The 20,208-nt window shown below is 43.3% G+C and overlaps 1 protein-coding gene across 1 annotated transcript in view; it reads right to left on the bottom strand.

The window, feature by feature from the left end:
- LOC124047680 (astrotactin-2-like) overlaps positions 1-14,359 on the bottom strand; it is a 161,803-nt gene extending 147,444 nt beyond the window's left edge. The window contains exon 1 of the mRNA XM_046367990.1: positions 13,984-14,359. Within this exon, the coding sequence (XP_046223946.1) occupies positions 13,984-14,317 (334 nt within the window). The 5' untranslated portion in view covers positions 14,318-14,359. The remainder of the gene's footprint in view (positions 1-13,983) is intronic.
- Between the last annotated feature and the right edge of the window lie 5,849 nt (positions 14,360-20,208).

The following is a 20,208-nucleotide window of genomic DNA, read 5'->3' as shown; positions in this document are numbered from 1 at the left end:
ATAAATGTATCAAAAGGATTAAGATTATTATCGTCTAAGACAAAAATAAACTATGAAAATATTGGATGCTGGAAACGTATTGGGCTTTACTGAAAAAATTGTATTGAAGCTGAATTGTCAAAAGGGAGAAAGAACTAACTGGGAATCTATATGTAATTGCAAAGGGCCAAATAATCATCTAAAAAAATGTGTTATGTAACATGAATGCTTTTTGCAAAGCAATATTTTCTATTTCACTTTCATTTCTCATTTTCTCCTAATCCTGAAAAATAGAATTGGCCTTCTTTTCCTGGTGCCATTGGCTTTTCAGAGAAATTAAACCTACTCTGACAAGCAAAGAAATACTCATACGGAACAAAATACATTTTTTTTGCAGCAACATAAAATGTATGTCCTTAGACGAGAGTAGAATAAGCAAAACATGTCTTTTTTAAAAATAAATAGTGGCATTCTCTGCTTGTTAGAAGAAGCAGGGTTTGACGACGGCGTGCGAAAACAACAGAGATGTTTGAAAGCATCCGACTCCCAGGCAGAGTGGCACAGGAAACATGGCAGGCCGGGGATCAGGAAGGGTACGGAGGGACGTCTGCAGACTAGCAGAGGTGCCCGCTTCCCCTGCCAGGGCTGGATAGATGTGTTAAAGCGGGGGCCCTGGTCGTTTATTGTCAGTTTATCATGTAAGACAGGCCTCATGTCAGCTATAGAAGGACTACTAGGAGAAAGACTACCCCCAGCATAACCAGTTGGGTTTTTAACAACATGCCAGAGCATCGGGTATATGGCACAGGAGAAGAGGAGAGCAGACACAAGTTAAGTTGACTTAGTTACAACTCAATCACCTGACACCGTCATGCGCATATCATTATTCCACACTGCAGAGAACTGAAAATTCAATCTGCCTGCCGGGGACTGATATTGACAGAAATAAAATGTGCCTAGTACAATAGGAATAGGGATAGGAAAACAATAACCTGTCAAATGGCATCGATGGAGGAAAAGCCAGTGGTTTTAATAGTACATTTCAAGTGCAGGCTTCAATCTGTGCCATGGTTTATCAAATTCTACCTTGGGAGTTGGATGACTTTGCGTAGAAGCCACATCTGCCCCAGTCCCAACAACTTTGCATGGAGAACTTATGTACCTTGTAAATAGGGCTATTGTTCCGTTTCCCTCTCGATGGGAGACACGAACGGATGAGAAAAAGTCAACTAAGCGCAAGGTTGCGGTGGAAAGCCACACTCTCTGCCGCAACAATACCTATTCATTTATACAATATACCCAGTAATGAAATGAGGTCCTGTTAATTCTCTGTTTTTACTGTTTGTTGCATTTTCATTCTCTTTTATCATTTTAAGTTCTGAAACCCCCAACCCCCCTCCGTACTACTCTCTGCCTGTCACTCAGCTTTGTCTTTTGTTATCTCAAAAACAGCCTCTTTTGTCATATCCCAAATCAAATTGTCATTGCAGAAGTGATAGTACTTTAGAGGAAACCCAAAACGCAGTACAAGCATCATTGAAACTATTCAATTATTCAACATGTTATCCAAATAGTGTTTTGTTCGAGGAGGAACACTCTACAGCCTCTTAATGCAAAGTGACAGAATTCAGCCGAGCACACCCCCTTCCCCCCTCTACTCCACACCATGTCCTTATCCTTTGGCTTCTATTGTAAAAAATGATTTTATTTTAAGAGGGCATCCATTAGGAAGTCTACTTTTTATTAAGTGGCAGGGGACACCAGAGCAGACCAAAGAGCAAGCGGATTAACTAAACATAATAACTTGTATAAATCAGTGTCATGTTAATATACATTTACTTCCCACAGACTGCACAGCTCTTTAAAGTTTATGTGTAGAACATTTATACATCTTTGGTGAATTATTTAGCGGACTGGCCACCCCTCATAACCTGGTTCCTCTCTAGGTTTCTTCCTAGATTCTGGCCTTTCTAGGGAGTTTTTCCTCGCCACCGTGCTTCTACACCTGCATTGCTTGCTCTTTGTTTTTTTTTAGCTGGGTTTCTGTACAGCACTTTGTGACATCAGCTGATGTAAGAAGGGCTTTATAAATACATTTGATTGATTGACGTACCACTCCTCCTGTTTCTGACAAGGATCCAGACTAAGAAGAGATAAAGCTAAATCTGAGATATTCAATCCCCTTACACTGAATGTTAAGATTGGCCATAAAGACAGAAGCGTGTAACTGAGGGGCTTGGAGGGAGTCAGTTACAGCAGGATAGCGGCACTATATTATATGATAACCACGGCAACAAAGCCCAACAGAAATCTATCAAAGGGCTGACTGTCAGTATTGGGCTCATCCGGCCAGAGAGGAAGCAAGATTGGCTGGCACTTTATTTTTCTGTTGATGTCATGACAAGAGTGTGGACCCCTGGTTTCAACTGACACCAAACAAAGATGAGATAGGTGAAGACGGCAAGATGACCTCTACTGGCTCCATCACTGGGGTTGTCACTGAACCTCTGGAAGCTTTCAGAGCAAAAACAGAGAAGAGCCTCTGTGGAATACAGATTGACAGAATGGTACTTGATTAGTAACCAGGCAACCTGTCATTAGTTCGACACGTCTCAAGCTATAGCCTATCTTTAATTGTGAGCCGAGTGTCAATGACATCTCCTCTGACAGTCATATAGCCCTATGAGTGGTTGTGGAAGAAGGTGTTAGCTACACAGCAACTGACTGGTGAGGATGGGGAACAAAGTCTTCTCTACTCCTACGCCATATCTCAATGTGTTACTATTGAATTCTGGCCTCAGTCACACCAAGCAGTATTTTGAAACAAATGTCATGCCAAAATCTAAATGCAGAAATAGCTAGCAATTTTATCCCATTTGCACAACGATTCATTTTTTTTTCTCTAGTCAGATCTTCAAACAGCATTTTCATTATCTCCAGGACAATACCAGTGTCTACATTATGTGAAAATGTCACCTTTCTACATTTTGTAGAAAAAAAATGAAGTTAAAAAGTTCTAACCGATGACATCAAAGGTTATAACTTTTTAATCATGCCCTATGATGTCACAGAAGTATATTTTAAATGTCACGCCTTGGTCATTGTATTTTGTGTTTTTGGTATATGTTTGGGTAGGCCAGGGTGTGACATGGGTTTATATGTTGTGTTTCGTTTTGGGGTTTGTATTAATTGGGATTGTGTTTGATTAGGGGTGTGTCTAGTTAGGCTTGGCTGCCTGAGGCGATTCCCAATTGGAGTCAGGTGATTCTCGTTGTCTCAGATTGGGAACCGTATTTAGGTAGCCTGAGTGCGCGTTGTATTTTGTGGGTGATTGTACCTGTCTCTGTGTTAGTCACCAGATAGGCTGTAATTAGTTCACGTTCCGTTTGTTGTTTTCTTCTTCAGTTATTTCATGTACCGCATTTATCTTTATTAAAGTCATGAGTAACCTACACGCTGCATTTTGGTCTTTACTCTCTTCATTCAACAGATGAAAGACATTACAGAATCACCCACCATTCACAGACCGAGCAGCGTGTGAACTGGCAGGATCTGAAGGAGGACGTTATGGACAGCAGAAGCATGGAGTATACTGCGTGGGAAGAAATCGACAGGTGGGCGGCCGACCCAGAGCGAGTGCAGGAGCCCGCCTGGGATTCCCTACAGCAATGCGAAGAGGGCTATAGACTTATGGAGTCGAAAAGGGAGTCGAAAAGGAAAGCACGGCGACGCAGAGCGAAGACCGAAAGTAACAGGGGAAAGCGCAGAGAGAGAGTGGCTGAATCAGGAGTCAGACCTGAGCCTACTCTCCCTGTTAATTGTGAGGAGCAGCAATATGAGGACTTCTGGTCGTCCTTTTGGGAGATGATATTAGACGGAAAAGGACCCTGGGCGCAGCCGGGAGAATATCGCCGTCCCAAGGAGGAAATAGAAGCAGCTAAAGCGGAGAGGCGCAAGTATGAGGAGTATGAGGAGGCAGCACGGCGACGCGGTTGGAAACCGGAAAGTCACCCCAAAAAATGTATTGGGGGGGGGGGGGGGCTTAGGGAGAGTATGGCTGGGTCAGGAGATAGACCTGAGCCAACTCTCCTTGTTCATCGTGAGGAGCCAAGGAGGAGACCAGAACCAGAGCCAATGTTAGAGATGAGCGAAGCAGAGACTGTGAAGGAGTTCATGGGGAAAGTGGAGTGGAGAGTAATGAGGGAGTTGCTAGCTTGGTGCTATAGATATAAAATTTGTCCGACGGATCGTGTCAGGGATTTAATAGCACTGTAGTAGCAATATACTCAACCTGAGGTGCGTGTTAGTCAGCTGGTGAAGTTGGTGCCAGCCTCACGCACCAGGCCTCCTGTGCACATCCCTAGCCTTGCACGTCCTGTGCCTACACTGCTCTCAAGATCTCCAGTACGCCTTCACGGTCTAGCCCATCCTGTGCCACCTCCACACACCAGTCCTCCGGTAGCAGCTCCCCGCACCAGGCTTCCTGTGAGTGTCCTCGCGCCAGTACCACCAGTTCCAGCACCACGCACCAGGCCTCCAGTGCGCCTCGCCTGTTTAGCGCAGCCAGAGCTTTTCTCCTCTCATGCGCTATCGGAGTCTCCCGCCTGTTTAGCGCAGCCAGAGCCTTTCTCCTCTCCTGCGCTGCCGGAGTCTCCTGTCTGTCCAGCGCCGCCAGTGCTCCCAGTCGGCCCAGCACGTCCAGTGCGCCTCGCCTGTTCAGCGCAGCCAGCGCTTTTCTCCTCTCCTGCGCTATCGGAGTCTCCCGCCTGTTTAGCACAGCCAGAGCCTTTCTCCTCTCCTGCGCTGCCGGAGTCTCCAGTCTGCCCAGCGCCGCCATTGCTCCCAGTCGGCCCAGCGCGGCCGGTGCTCCCAGTCGGCCCAGCTCCGCCAGTGCTCCCAGTCTGCCCAGCTCCGCCAGTGCTCCCAGTCTGCCCAGCGCCGCCAGTGCTCCCAGTCAGCCCAGCGCCGCCAGTCTGCCCAGCGCCGCCAGTCTGCCCAGCGCCGCCAGTCGGCCCAGCGTCACCAGTCTGCCAGGATCCGCCAGAAGTGCCAGTCTGCCAGATTCCGCCAGAAGTGCCTGTCTGCCAAGATCTTCTAGATCGGCCAGACAACCTGTATCTTCCAGTTCCACCAACCAGCCAGGATTTACCGGAGCCTACTACCTGCCTGAGCTTCCTCTCAGTACTGAGCTTCCTCTCAGTACTGAGCTTCCTCTCAGTACTGAGCTTCCTCTCAGTACTAGGCTTCCTCTCAGTACCAGGCTGCATCTGTCCCGAGCTGCCCCTCTGTCCCGAGCTGCCCCTCTGTCCCGAGCTGCCCCTCTGTCCCGAGCTGCCCCTCTGTCCCGAGCTGCCCCTCTGTCCTGAGCTGCCCCTCTGTCCTGAGCTGCCCCTCTGTCCTGAGCTGCCCCTCTGTCCTGAGCTGCCCCTCGGTCCCGAGCTGCCCCTCGGTCCCGAGCTGCCCCTCAGTTATGTGGGGATCAGGGTGAGGACTATTAGGCCATGGTCGGCGGAGAAAGTGGATTATCCCAGGACGCAAAGGAGAGGAAATAGGACATTAATGGAGTGGGGTCCACGTCCCGAGCCAGAACCGCCACCATGGACAGACGCCCACCCGGACTCTCCCTATGCTCTTGAGGTGCGTCCCGGAGTCCGCACCTTAGGGAGGGGGTTCTGTCACGCCTTGGTCATTGTATTTTGTGTTTTTGGTATATGTTTGGATAGGCCAGGGTGTGACCTACCCAAACATGTTGTGTTTCGTTTTGGGGTTTGTGGTTTGTATTAATTGGGATTGTGTTTGATTAGGGGTGTGTCTAGTTAGGCTTGGCTGCCTGAGGCGATTCCCAATTGGAGTCAGGTGATTCTCGTTGTCTCGGATTGGGAACCGTATTTAGGTAGCCTGAGTGCGCGTTGTATTTTGTGGGTGATTGTACCTGTCTCTGTGTTAGTCACCAGATAGGCTGTAATTAGTTCACGTTCCGTTTGTTGTTTTCTTCTTCAGTTATTTCATGTACCGCATTTATCTTCATTAAAGACATGAGTAACCTACACGCTGCATTTCGGTCTGACTCTCTTCATTCAACAGACGAACGACGTTACATTAAAGACCTTTCTTCTCATGTGTTTCTAACCACATCATAGAAACACACCATTTTCGCATATGTAGACAGTGGTTTGGTGCTGAAGATAATGAATGAGGTTGAAAAGTGGCGGATTCGCCCTTTAAGCTATGCTCATGTGAAGCTATTGTTGGGTTCACCTTGGGGTCATGATAGGGGCTGTACCAAATGTTTGATGTATTATAATAGTTGATTATGATTATGTTGTATTAATAGAAGGGGAAGGGTTATAAGACCCCTCCCTCCTTACATGTATAGGGTCCTAGACTACAGATATAGATATATAGATAGTTATATTCATTATAAAGGTTTAATATTATTCCACAGTCATTTCTAGTCTACCTCTTATAAAGAAACGGTCTGAGAAATGTGTGACTGTAAGACAGAACTCTGCAAAGGAGTGAACGAGATAAGAGACTAGTCAGACATTCCACTATAAATCAACTTGGGGAATGGACATTTACTGCTGAGCCTTTAGATAACACTGAAACTCTTGTTTGTATAGTTGTGTATGCATGGGCTTGGTCTCATGAGTAGAAGGTAATGACGTAGGCAGTGACATCACTAAGGCTGAACTTCGGGCTTAATAAAATAACTTGGACCCTTTACTATTTTGCAGAACTTACTCGGAAACATGCATGCTATGTTCCTGTTGTCAACTTCTGTTTGCAATTGCATTAATAAAGGTTTTTGATTGATTTAATTAAAGATATAGTCTGAATGCTAATTTCACCAATGAGTCAATGATTGACAAGGAACGAACCCCAACACTATTATTGACATCCGACAAATACCTGATTGCCAGATAAATGATTGATCCATTGAGATGCATTTTGGATGGAAGGACAAAGGAACAAACAGTACAATACAACATTTGAAGAGCAACCCTACTACTAAAATGGGATAAGATGGCACAATTGTTTCAAAAATGTAAACCCTGCAACATAGCCAAACGAACCAGCTGATTCCAGATTTGAACAACAACCACAACTTGACAGTGACATGAGCGAGCGGTGCTTCCTGTAACACACTTCATTACTAACACAAGTCATGCTGAGGAGAGATGCAATCATCATGGGTCGCTGACCACAATTCCTTCCCGATTCCACGGCTGAAGCCATCACTTAGCCCGTTGCAGCCTGGTTAAATTGGCACATTAACTATGAGCTTGAGCCTTGACACTGATTAGTCAAAAACCCCCTCAACCTTTCCTGTGTTCACTCACAATGACTGGATGTTTGGCAAGGTGAGAAACAATCTCTGAATTCTTGTGGAACAAAGAGGCTTTTGCTAATAATAACGGTAGGGCTTTCTTTAAAAAAATGCTTTTACTAAGAGTGATAGTCAATACTGAAAATGAGAATGTATCTTAGCTGTAGCGAGAATACCCGACCAGAGGTTACACAAAACTGAAGAAGACCCGATAGAACTTGACGGCCTACAAATGCAACACCTCAGGCAACTGTACCCTCAGGGCTGAGAGGTGATGTCATTGTTAAGCAATGCTAATCATTTGACTGACATATGACATTGCCGTACTGTTTAACATATTTTCTTATCGTCATAGACAATGAGTAACAACAGACGGAGAAAATTCTGATCACAAACCCACGATGGAACAAATCCAGGGACTCATGACAGATTTTATGACAGGAGGGGATGGAAGACTAAACACTTCACATGGGCAAGAAACGTTCCAGGATAGGAAGAGCCAGGTCTTTTATGACAGGAGGCTTCCAGACTCCCATCTTAGCTCCACAGTGTACCCTGACCCCAACTGCACTCTCAACACCCCTTCATGCTCCCCCAGCAGTATGCAGCTCAAACCCTGACATGTGATTGAGACGTACCGCCGTGAGTACAGCACTCTAGGCCACAGGGTATGTACCTCTCCACTGGAGCCAACTTGCTTTTTCTATTTATCCCCCCCCCCTTTACTCTCCACAGTTGCTTTCAATATCCTATCTGCCAGACAGGTTTGAGCGAGTGAGTGAGTGAGTGAGAGTGAGTGAGTGAGTGAGTGAGTGAGTGAGTGAGTGAGTGAGTGAGTGAGTGAGTGAGTGAGTGAGTGAGTGAGTGAGATGGGGAAGGGTTCGCGAGGACAAGCCAATAGAGTGATAATATGATATACAGAAACATGAGAAGTGCTGGAAAGGAAACAGTGTAGATGTCAGAAAAGATAAAGGAGAATTGAATTTGAACTGTTGGTCTTCCACTAGGTGCCTCAGTGCTGTCTAAGGTTAGTCGGTAATGAGGTGTTTCAAAATCAGCCAAGTACTGAACAAAGTGATTTCCTTTGAGCCCAAGTAGCTCTAAAATCTGTCAAATTCATCATCTGGATTTGCCAGTAAGAAGTTTATAAGGTGCATTATTTATAGCCTTTAATTTTAAACAGGAAACTTAAAACTGCATACACAAACACAACCACACACAGATCTAACCAAAAACACTAAGGCATAACAAAATGCACCATCTTGCAGATGCCAACACAGAGCAGAGCAGTGGCCACTGCATATTCTGGTGTGTCGCCCTGCTTTCAAATGATGCACAAAAATGGGAGAGAGAAAAATGGGGGGGAAAAGGATTCCTCTGCGTCCTTTTCCTTCTGTGCCTTCTATGCTCATCCATTCTCAATGACATTCATGGTAATAAATCAAGACTGGGCGCTGTGGCCAGAGGGGCGAGCATCTGAAAGACTGGTCAGTGAAACACTCCCACTCCAGCCTACCTGTGACCACCATACTTCATTCACAAATTAAAATGCAGAGATGGGAACTGAGGGAGCCGAGTGGAGTCTCACTATTCTGCTTTTGAATAAAGGGAGATGTGTCCGTCTGCGTCTGTGTTTCATAATGTGTTAGCGTGTGTGCAGTAAGGCCTAAGTCTTGGTATCATCCTGGGGCGTCAACATTTTGTCGTTATGTAAGAAAGGAGAGGGAAGACAGATACAGAAAACAATACTGATGGGATAGTGTGGGATTCCCCTCCCACCAAGTCCTTCTGATTTCATAGTTCATGTTTCCCTTTAATCCCCTCTATTTGCTTTATTGCTCAATCAGAAATCAAACAAATATGCCAGCTATATTGTTGGGAGCATCAGGAACATGTCAGCTACTATTACAGTAGACTACACCACTTAGAATAAAAACACAGAGTACAATATGATGGCCTCATGGCATACATACTGTCAGGAATACCACCACATACACTGTCAGTAGTACTACCATTACTTGGAGAAAAAAGTCCATATTGACACATAATATCACTATACTGTATGGCTATCTATCTTCATGTTAACTTGTCAATATTGTCATACTGAGGTGCCCTTTACTTAAAAAAATAAACCACAACAAGGACATACTGTCGTGTAAGTGGATATCAACTGCCAGTTTGGATACAGCTACTATCCATTTCCTACAAATAACTACAGTTGAAGTCGGAAGTTTACATACACCTTAGCCAAATACATTTAGACTCAGTTTTTCACAATCCCCAACATTTAATCTTAGCAAAAATTCCCTGTCTTAGGTCAGTTAGGATCACTACGTTATTTTAAGAATGTGAAATGTCACAATAGTAGAGATAATTATTTATTTCAGCTTTCATTTCTTTCATCACATTGCCTGTGGGTCAGAAGTTTACATACACTCAATTAGTATTTGTTAGCAATGCCTTCAAATTTTTTACTTGGGACAAATGTTTCGGGTAGCCTTCCACAAGCTTTCCATAATAAGTTGGGTGAATTTTGGCCCATTCCTCCTGACAGAGCTGGTGTAACTGAGTCAGGATTGTAGGCCTCCTTGCTCACACACATTTTCAGTTCTGCCCACACATTTTCTATAGGATTGTGGTCAGCGCTTTTTGATGGCCACTCCAATACCTTGACTTTGTTGGAAGTATGCTTGGGGTCATTGTCCATTCGGAAGACCCATTTGCGACCAAGCGTTAACTTCTTGACTGATGTCTTGAGATGTTGCTTCAATATATCCACATAATTTTCCTGCCTCATGATGCCATCTATTTTGTGAAGTGCACCAGTCCCTCCTTTAGCAAAGCACCCCCACAACATGATGCTGCCACCCCCGTGCTTCACAGTTGGGATGGTGTTCTTCGTCTTGCAAGCCTCCCCCTTTTTCCTCCAAACATAACGACTGTCATTATGCCCAAACAGTTCTATTTTTGTTTCATCAGACCAGAGGACATTTCTCCAAAAAGTATGATATTTGTCCCCATGTGCAGTTGCAAACCGTTGTCTGTCTTTTTTATGGCGGTTTTGGAGCAGTGTCTTCATCCTTGCTGAGCGGCCTTTCAGGTTATGCCGATATAGGAGACTCGTTTTACTGTGGATATAGATACTCTTGTACCTGTTTCCTCCAGCATCTTCACAAGGTCCTTTACGGTTGTTCTGGGATTTATTTGCTCTTTTCCCACCAAAGTACGCTCATCTCTGTCACGTTCTGACCTTAGTTCCTTTGTTATGTCTTTGTTTTAATATGGTCAGGGCGTGAGTTGGGTGGGTTGTCTATGTTCCGTTTTCTGTGTTGTGTTTTTGCGTTTAGCCTGGTATGGTTCTCAATCAGAGGCAGGTGTCGTTAGTTGTCTCTGATTGAGAATCATATCATGGGTGTTTATTTTCTGTTCTGTGTTTGTATTTCACCATTCAGGACTGTTTACGTTTCGCTCTCATGTTTTGTTTGAGTATTCGTGTTCATTAAAAGAGAATATGAATAATTACCACGCTGCACCTTGGTCCTCCTCTCTTTCTCCCAACGACGAACGTTACAATCTCTGGCGATACAGTGAATTATAAGTGAAATCATTTGTCTGTAAACGATTGTTGGAAAAATTACTTGTGTCATGCACAAAGTAAATGTCCTAACCGACTTGTCAAAACTATAGTTTGTTAACATGAAATTTGTGGAGTGGTTGAAAAACGAGTTTTAATGACTCCAACCTAAGTGTTTGTAAACTTCCGACTTCAACTGTACGTCTGGGAATTTCCAGGGATCTCACAATACAAGATCATCACGATACTAAGGTGCAGATATGATCTGTATTGCACTTCTCACAATTCTATATGTATTGTCATTCGATAATTCTGATTTAATTATAATTCGGTGTAACAAACAAATTGCTCACTACATGTCTGCTGCAGCGGGATACTAGGGAGCCATGAGAAACCGAGTTTTGATCAGTCATACTAATTTGACCAATATTTTTTTTTAAATATGGAAAACAAGCTATGAAGGGAAAATACGGGAGCTTTTGGTGCAGGTACAAAAAAACGAGCAAAAAAAATGATTGCGATATTGTCAAGACGATACAATATATCATCAAAAATAATATTCTGATACCTTACCATATCCCCCCCCCCCCATTCACAACAAATAACCTTGGAGCCCCCTTTGACTGACCCGTTAAGGCTTCTGATGACGCCAGAAAATCCCTCAGTGCATGCTGCGGTGCATGACATCTGACTGCTACCCAGCCAGGCTGCCCAGTGAATGAGCTTCTACAATGCATTCAGAAAGCATTCACACCCCTTGACTTTTTTCACATTTTGTTGTGTTACGGTCTGAATTTAATATGGAATAAAATGGCTGTCTAGAAATAATCAACAACCAACTTGACAGAGCTTGAAGAACTGTAAAAAATAATAATGTGCAAATATTGTGTGCAAAGGTCTTAGAGACTTAACCAGAAAAACTCACAGCTGTAATCGCTGCCAAAGGTGCTTCTTTTTTTTTAACCCCTTTTCTCCCCAATTGGTAGCTACAGTCTTGTCTCATCGCTGCAACTCCCATTCGGACTCAGGACAGGCAAAGGTTGAGAGCCGTGTGTTCTCCGAAACACAACCCAACCAAGCCGCACTGCCCCCTTGACCCGGAAGCCAGCCGCACCAATATTTCAGAGGAAACACTGTGTACCTGGTGACTGTGTCAGCGTGCACTGCAACCAGCCCCCCACAGGTGTCACTAGTGCACGATGGGACTAGGACATTCCTGCTGGCCAAGCCCTCCCCTAATCCGAGCGACACGGGGCCAATTGTGCACTGCCCAGTGGGTTAACAGAGGCTTGACTCAAACCCAGAATCTCTAGTAGCACAGCTAGCACTTCGATGTAGTGCCTTAAACCACTGTGCCACTCGGGAGACCCTGCCAAAGGTGATTTTAACATGTACTGATCAGGGATGTAAATACTTACGTAAATTAGATATTTCTGTATTTAATTTTCAATAAATTTGCAAAAACAAAAAATAGCATATTTTCACTTTATCATTATGGGGTATTGTGTGCAGATGGGTGGGAATATTCTTTTATTTTTTTATTCACTTTGAATTCAGGCTGTAACACAACAAAATGTGGAATAAGAAATGGTATGAATACTTTCGGAAGGCACTAATCTAAATCAAGACCTGATTAAATCCACCCCCACCCCCTACACAAAGAGCAGTCATGGCGAGAGCACAGAGAATTTGCTGGCTGGCTGAATGGAAGGACAGAGAGTCCTAACTCAAGAGTCGACGCGTGTCCTTAATGAGAAAAGAATGTGATTTACAAGCATATGCTCCAGACCCTGCAGTCTGTTTAGTCTGCAGTCTCAATGCTGCTGGGCTGAGAGAGAGATAAAGTGAGACACAGAGAGACAGAGCGACAGAGAGAGAGACATAGGGAGAGAGAGAGCGAGAGATGGGTTCCACAACATGTGCGGGTTACTATACTAGTCAGGTGTTGTGCATAGTCACAACAGGCAATGCATTGTTCGATTGCCATGGGGTCTATATGATTCATACTCAGGGAATGTATATATGGTTGTACATATCAACTAGTTTGACACAGTCTGTTGACCCACACACAGATGACTACTACCTCTGAATGTGAATATAAAACAGTCGTGCTGTTTACTATCACATTACAATCACACAGGCCTACGGTCGACAGTCACTGTCCCTTAGTTCTTCTAAGGCATATGGTATTCAAATACAGAACCACATGGGTATACACATGCGCATATATTGTATTCATGGGCAGGAGGTGTGGAAAGCCAAAACCTTGTTTTTCATATAGGATTAACTGTGTGTATGTTATTTGAAGATTGACAACTCTGGCCACTGCTGTGCTTATAAAGATATTTTTCTAAGGGACACAAATAAACACTACTCAATCAATGCAAGGCAGAGTCAACCTCATATGTGGGCCCTGGCCTAAACCTTGCAATTTGCAATGAGAAAATTATGACACTGTAGCAAGCTTACATTATTATGCATTTCTTAATCTAACTTCCTTCAATGCTGCACATGTCCTAGTCTTCTGCTATGAAAAATGTGTTCATAAAAATACAAAATACCAATTTCATGCAGATTTGCACAGCTAAATTGCAATCTATGCATTCCCTCACTGCCTAATGCTTAAGGCTATGCATGTCACTTACAGTCATAATTTGTCATAGTACACAAAAATGACCCAATTGTTGTGTCTATGTGCGCGCGGTGAGTGAGAGAGCCATGTACTAATGGTGTCGAGTTCATTCTTGCGTTTTCATTACATGAGTGGTGTTTAGATACATATATAAGTTTCCAACGCGGTTTTACTCCCTGTACCAGATAGATATGGCACAGTGGCTCTTCCCGTTGATTGGCCAACACACCTCTACTTGGTCTATCATGTTGTTAACATTAAACTGCCATCATTTTCAGCCCGAGATGACACTTCACTGTGTAGAATAAGTATTTACATTTTGAATGTAGGAAAACAATTATTGTAATTCAGTAAATATAGTCTATACCACCGGCCAGGCATATGTTAGTGGTCCCTATGAGCAACCATTGTAAAGCCAGTGATGGATTGGGGGACAGTAAAGAGGCAGTAAGATTATAATGTTCTTACCCAGTGTGAAGTATGGGAGAGCGGTGTTGTCAAGATCATCCATAACGGAAATTCGTCCAGGTAGGTCTGTTCTAACGAATAAAAGGAGTCGGGACTCCCCTCCTCCTCCGGCCACGCTCCCCGAGCCACCGCCGGTGAAACTGAACTCATTCTCGCGGAGTACAGGCAGGGTAGAAACGGTAACGGTTTTAACTTCACACGGGCTCTCTGCGTCGTTTTCCTTCTCCCTCTCCTCATCAAGCATCGCTCCCCCTCTGCTTCCCCGGACTGTAGCGGTCCCTGTCAGCAAGAGCCCCATGAGGAGAAGGACGTGGTGCTTTACTCTCCCTGCCATCCCGCTCCCAATGCGCGGTTCTCTAGCTTTGAGTGCGGCACTTAAACTGCTTGTTCGTTTATACTACAGCCACTGCACGCGCTCGGTAGTCATGTCTGTCCAGGAGGCGGCAGCACAGGTGTAGTCAGATCTGTAGCCTAATACTTTTTTTTCTCCAACTTGCTTCCTTCTGTGTTAATGTATACACATAACTTCTCATAATGCGGATATAAGGTTCTGTGAGACCTCACCATAGATATGAAATGAAAGAAATAGGGAATACATTTGTCTTGAAACAGCTTTTTCACGCAATCAAGGATATGCTTTTCGAGGCAACCAATGGAAGTCCAGTCTCCACGACTGTTATGAAGTTATAATGCATGCTTTGATGGTAAAGTTCGAGTTTTCGTGTAGGTGCATTCATTTTATAATTACAAAGGGTTTTGCATGTGGGAAATAGCATTTTATGTTTGTGATGGATTGACAAATGTGATTTCTATTTTGCTAGGCTGTCTATTTCGTCATGTGTCTGTCTGTGAATGCACTTCAACCAGTGGCGGACTGGGACCATCAATCGGCCATGGCATTTCTAACACACCGGCCCATTTGTTTGCTTGAGGACCCGTTTGCGCAAACGCACCCACTTTGCTGAAAATGGACCAGCTGGGCAAATGCCAGATGGCCAGTCCACCCCCGACTTCAACTACAGTAAGCCTATTTCAAAGGGTGGAGAAAGGATAGTCTACAGCTCAGAGTGGGAATTACACCATGACATTCGGGGGTCTTTATTGAGTGCACACACTTGAGCCTAAAGATAAAAACGTAATTTAAACGGTATAAACACAACCAGTCATGATATTTTCATCTGATTGTCAAACAAATCACTTCAAAATGTAGGCTACCTGTGTTCATTCGCTCCAAAATAATTCCATCATACAAACTGCATGTAGCCTAAAAAGCCATTGTTACAAAACACCAAAAAGTGTGCCCACACCCCCTCAACGGTCACTGACCTTACATTTTGCTCCCCCTATGGACATGCCCCCCTCCCTATACTTTCAGTGCATCTTTCTGCAGAAAACACAGTATGTACTTGCATTTACCCTCCACTAGGCCGGCACCACTGCCTGTGGCCTACCCTCAATTTTACACACATTAACACACACAGGTAGCCTACATTCAATATAATGCATGAGTTAAATCAAAACATGTTTTACACTCTACTTCATGAGTTGTCCATAATTCACGAGTTAATACTTGGAGTCTTCACAGGTCGTGCGACATGAAACACTACGGATCTTTCCTTCCTCACATTAGTTATCATTACTAATCATTTAACAATTGAATTAGAACATTGAACTTAAACATTTTACAATTCCTGGATCTTGGACATCTCTGTAAATGCACTGTAAGTGTAATTATACCAATGTAACATTTAATTATGTTTAGACGTGAATACAGTTCATGGGTACACAAATCCAAAACAATCTAGGCCTATGCCATTTCAAAATGTAATGCTTCTAACTGAATTTTAAAACCTCTTCTAACCAAAAGAGTCACCTACTGTCATTAACTTATAGACTACTTGTTGGATGGATTGGATGCACAATGGTGTCTAAGCTGTAGGCTAGATGTCTAGTGATATTGTCAACCATCATCATCAGCTGATCCAGGAAAGAAAACAAATATTGATAGAAAATAAGTAAATAAAGCTAAATAAATGGTGTACTACTTCTGTCCACGGATGGCACTGAGAACACCAGTACTGACACGCACCTGAAAACAAAGCAATGATCACTCTAAACAGCTGACTGACAAAAGCAAACAATGATAAATCTAATCCGTTGGAATAAAGGCTAAACAAATTGTGAAAATGAGGAAGTACTAAGGAAAATCTTTGCATTTAAGGGAGCTATTGTCTCATTCAGGGGGGTGGCGCCCCCGGCTTCCCCATAATTCCTACCTTTCTACTGCTGCTACCAGGGTGCTTGGTCATTTCACTATAATACTGTAATGTGTTGGAGTGAATAGTTTACTGTACAGAGAGTAAGCAGATGTGTCAGTCTTCATGTTTTCTCCCACAGGACACAGCACTTCAGACAGACAGCTGTGTGACCTGGCTCAGATCAGCCTCTATTTACCACCAATTCATTTTATTACAACCCATCTGATTCTGGTCCAGCAGTGGTCTGCTAGGGTTTTAACATTTCCATATAGTTATGTTATATTATATGGCTTTTAACTTTGCATCAACATTCTGGTAAGAGTGCCTTGGTCCTTTGGATAAACTATGTCCAAATGTTTAGCCTAATATTTGATTAATATTGAATTGATTTTGGACTATATTTACTATTTTTCAAAATAGTCCTATTTTAACTCATTATATATTACTTTAAAGGATGTTAGCATATTCAAGTGTCAAAGCATCTCTCCACCATATCTTTGACTACAAATAATAGCCTACAAGCCAAAGTGCTGACACAATGCAGAAACAACTCTACAGTGATGCCACACAGTGTTCGAAACAGAGCACATATCTTTTAGAGACATGACTTCGTTAACAGCTGGATTTGACAGAACTCTGTAGGCCTTTTGCATGCAAGTGGTCAAGCGTCATTGGGGGAGATGTCTGAGTCTGTGTGTGTGTAGTGGAACTGCGAGGGGCAACTCTAACAAGTCTAAGAAGATCTCTGCATTCTTAATAGCTAATGGAGGGCTTTTAAACATAGTCCCTTGTTGGTTATATGAGATTTATTGGCAGCGAAATTGCCTCGACCTCCATGCCAAGGCGGCTTCTGATTCCCCAAAATTGAATTTGACAGACAACAAGGCAACGGCCGCTAGTCTAGACGGAGATAGTTAAACAGGTTTACACAGTGTAATGAGTCCGGGTCTCTTCCCTCTCTTTCCTTCTTCAGGACAGCTACAGACGGGTGTGTGTTGATTTCCTAAAAAGGAATGAACAATTTGTCTCCCCTTTTGGGGATTAAGGGAGCTGTGCAGTCAACGACCACAATGTAATGCCCCATGTCACCAACATAATATTGCACATAAACATATGAAATTGTATTTTGGCCTCAAATTGTGGAACAAATACCCTATATTTAAATATGCATGATGGACATTTTATTTTGCCAACCGTGTGCAAAGCTGTCATCAAGGCAAAGGATGGCTACTTTGAAGAATCTAAAACATATTTTGATTTCTTTAACACTTTTTTGGTTACGATATGATTCCATGTGTTATTTCATAGTTCTGATGTCTGATTAATTATGGCATAGTGACTCTTCCACCTCTACTTGGGCTATCAATGTAGAAAACAGCAAAAAATAGCAAAAATAAATAAAAACCCTTGAATGAGTAGGTTTGTCCAAACTTTTGACTGATACTATACGTACACACTTAACCCCTGGATGCCAGCAACTGTTAATTAAATAACTTAATAATTGAATAAGATATTATTTTTTCATCATAGACGGGGTCATGATTTTACATGCGCTATGTAAAGGCAGGCTCTCAGATTAATCTATGGAGAGATGAGGGGGCCTGGTTGACCCGCAATTGATGTGACTGCACAGCATGCTGTGATTCAGTGGTCTGGAGTCTCTGGCTTGAAAAGGGGAGGATAGCTCAAATATTGAGCGACTTTGAGCTGCTTTTTGATTGGTTCTCATATGCACGCTATTTGAATGCACATATACCCCCTGACTCGTCAAGTTGCTACGCCCCTACTAGAGAGGTAAACAAGCCACGCTAAAGTTAGCTAGCATAGCTAACTTAAACTATGGGGAGAAAAACTGTGATTAATTTTTCTCAAAAGGAGATATATAAAGATGACACTACCACATAGTAACAACCAACATAGGGATTGAATTAAAATAGTAGCAATTTCAAGCATTTCAAGCATTTCAAGCCTTTGTTCTATGGGAGGATTTATTGGTGGTCTTGCCAACAGGATTTGGGGGAAAGCCTCATTTAGCAGCTAGTTAGCTGGTTCCAGTCTTCAAGAAGCTAAGAAAACAACCTTAAATAATGACAGTCGTCTCCCCACTAAAGGCTGTGGTGGACAGAGGACCAAATACGTGAGGCAACAGCCCTGGGTCTCAGAGCGGTGGTTGTGAAGGAAGACAAGAATGCTATATATGGAGGGTGCATGCGACCTTGACTTTGGAAGAATGGGAAGGCTGTTTGGGAAAACCGGGGGAGATGTGTTGGCCTCAGTCATATAGCTCCAAAATCGTCAGAATTGTTGTGGATGACGTCCATATGAACTACATATGGTATGTACAATGACCTAGAACTGTACTTTGACGGTATAGAATGGCACTGCAATGGATACATGTAATGTTGGAATGTAAATTATAGTGATGGCACACCAGGGAATGACTGAAAGTTTTTGTATTTGTACAAACATAATGAGTAATAAGTGTTTGTTTGCATGACACCTTTGCATGATAGGCCTGAAAGACATTGACTAGCCTAAGCAAAGTGATAGGACTGCATCATAAATGACAGGGTGACAGGAAGCACAAGGGTACTTATACTGGATTAAACTACTGTATGGGAACTCCACACACAACATTTTCTTATGCAAGAATAGTAATCAAATGTGCTTCAATATCTTAATATTGTTACCAATTATACATTTATTCTGAATGAGGATGGGAATGAACAATCTATAGCCTATTTTGGTCATGGTCAGCACTCCAACAACAGTGTCTTTTTGTAGGGGTCAGGGCTCAAAATGAAAACGTACCTTTCGGGAGAATTTCAGTAAGCTTGGAGAACTGCGTTCTTTGGTGAAATAAGACAATATTACTATATATGAGCACATGATGTTCATAATTGTTATCAGGGAACATTATTTGAGTGACAGAGAGAATTAAACATGAGGAGCAATGTTGAGAAGGCATCACTTACTGTAGATTATAGCCCATTTCGACTGTCTACTTTACTATGGGCCATTGCCACTAATAGATAGTCTTCAAAGTGAAAAGCAATGTAAAACAAAAAGCTCTAGGTCTTTAAAAAATATATATGTTTTAAATGTATTTGTATTTTTTACCCCTTTTTCTCCCCAATTTCGTGGTATCCAATTGTTAGTAGCTACTATCTTGTCTCATTGGGCTCGGGAGAGACGAAGGTCGAAAGTCATGTGTCCTCCGATACACAGCCCAACCAAGCCGCACTGCTTGTTAACACATCGCGCATCCAACCCGGGAAGCCAGCCGCACCAATGTGTCAGAGGAAACACTGTGCACCTGGAAACCTTGGTTAGCGTGCCCTGCGCCTTGCCCGCCACAGGAGTCACTGGTGCGCGATGAGACAAGGATATCCCTACCGACCAAACCCTCCCTAACCCGGACGACGCTAGGCCAATTGTGCGTCGTCCCACGGCGCAGCCGGTTATGACAGAGCCTGGGCGCGAACCCAGAGTCTCTGGTGGCACACTGCGCCACCCGGGAGGCCCCCAGCTCTAGGTCTTTTAATGAGATGTTAACAGGTTGCAGTTAAAATCAAATAACATTTTTTTGTCACATATGTGAAAAAACCTTACTGTGAAATGCTTACTTACAAGCCCTTAACCAACAATGCAGTTCAAGAAATAGAGTTAGAGAAAAATTTTACAATTCTAAAGTAAAACATTTTAATATAAAGTAACACAATAAAATAACAATAGCTAGGCTATATACAGGGGGTACCAGTACCGAGTCAATGTGCGGGGTTACAGGTTAGTCTCTCTTAGATCCCAAGAGAATTCTCGTCAGTGATTGTCACAGCTCCCTCAAGGAACTTCACTGGACTCTACGCAAACTGGAAACCATATATCCTGAAGCTGCATTGATTGTAGCTGGGGATTTTAATAAAGCAAATTTGAGAGCAAGTCTGCCTAAATTCTACCAGCATAATGA

This window comes from Oncorhynchus gorbuscha, linkage group LG11 (assembly GCF_021184085.1).
Source record: "Oncorhynchus gorbuscha isolate QuinsamMale2020 ecotype Even-year linkage group LG11, OgorEven_v1.0, whole genome shotgun sequence".
NCBI classification, from domain to species: Eukaryota; Metazoa; Chordata; class Actinopteri; order Salmoniformes; family Salmonidae; genus Oncorhynchus; species Oncorhynchus gorbuscha.
This window is presented reverse-complemented; position numbering and strand designations above follow the sequence as displayed.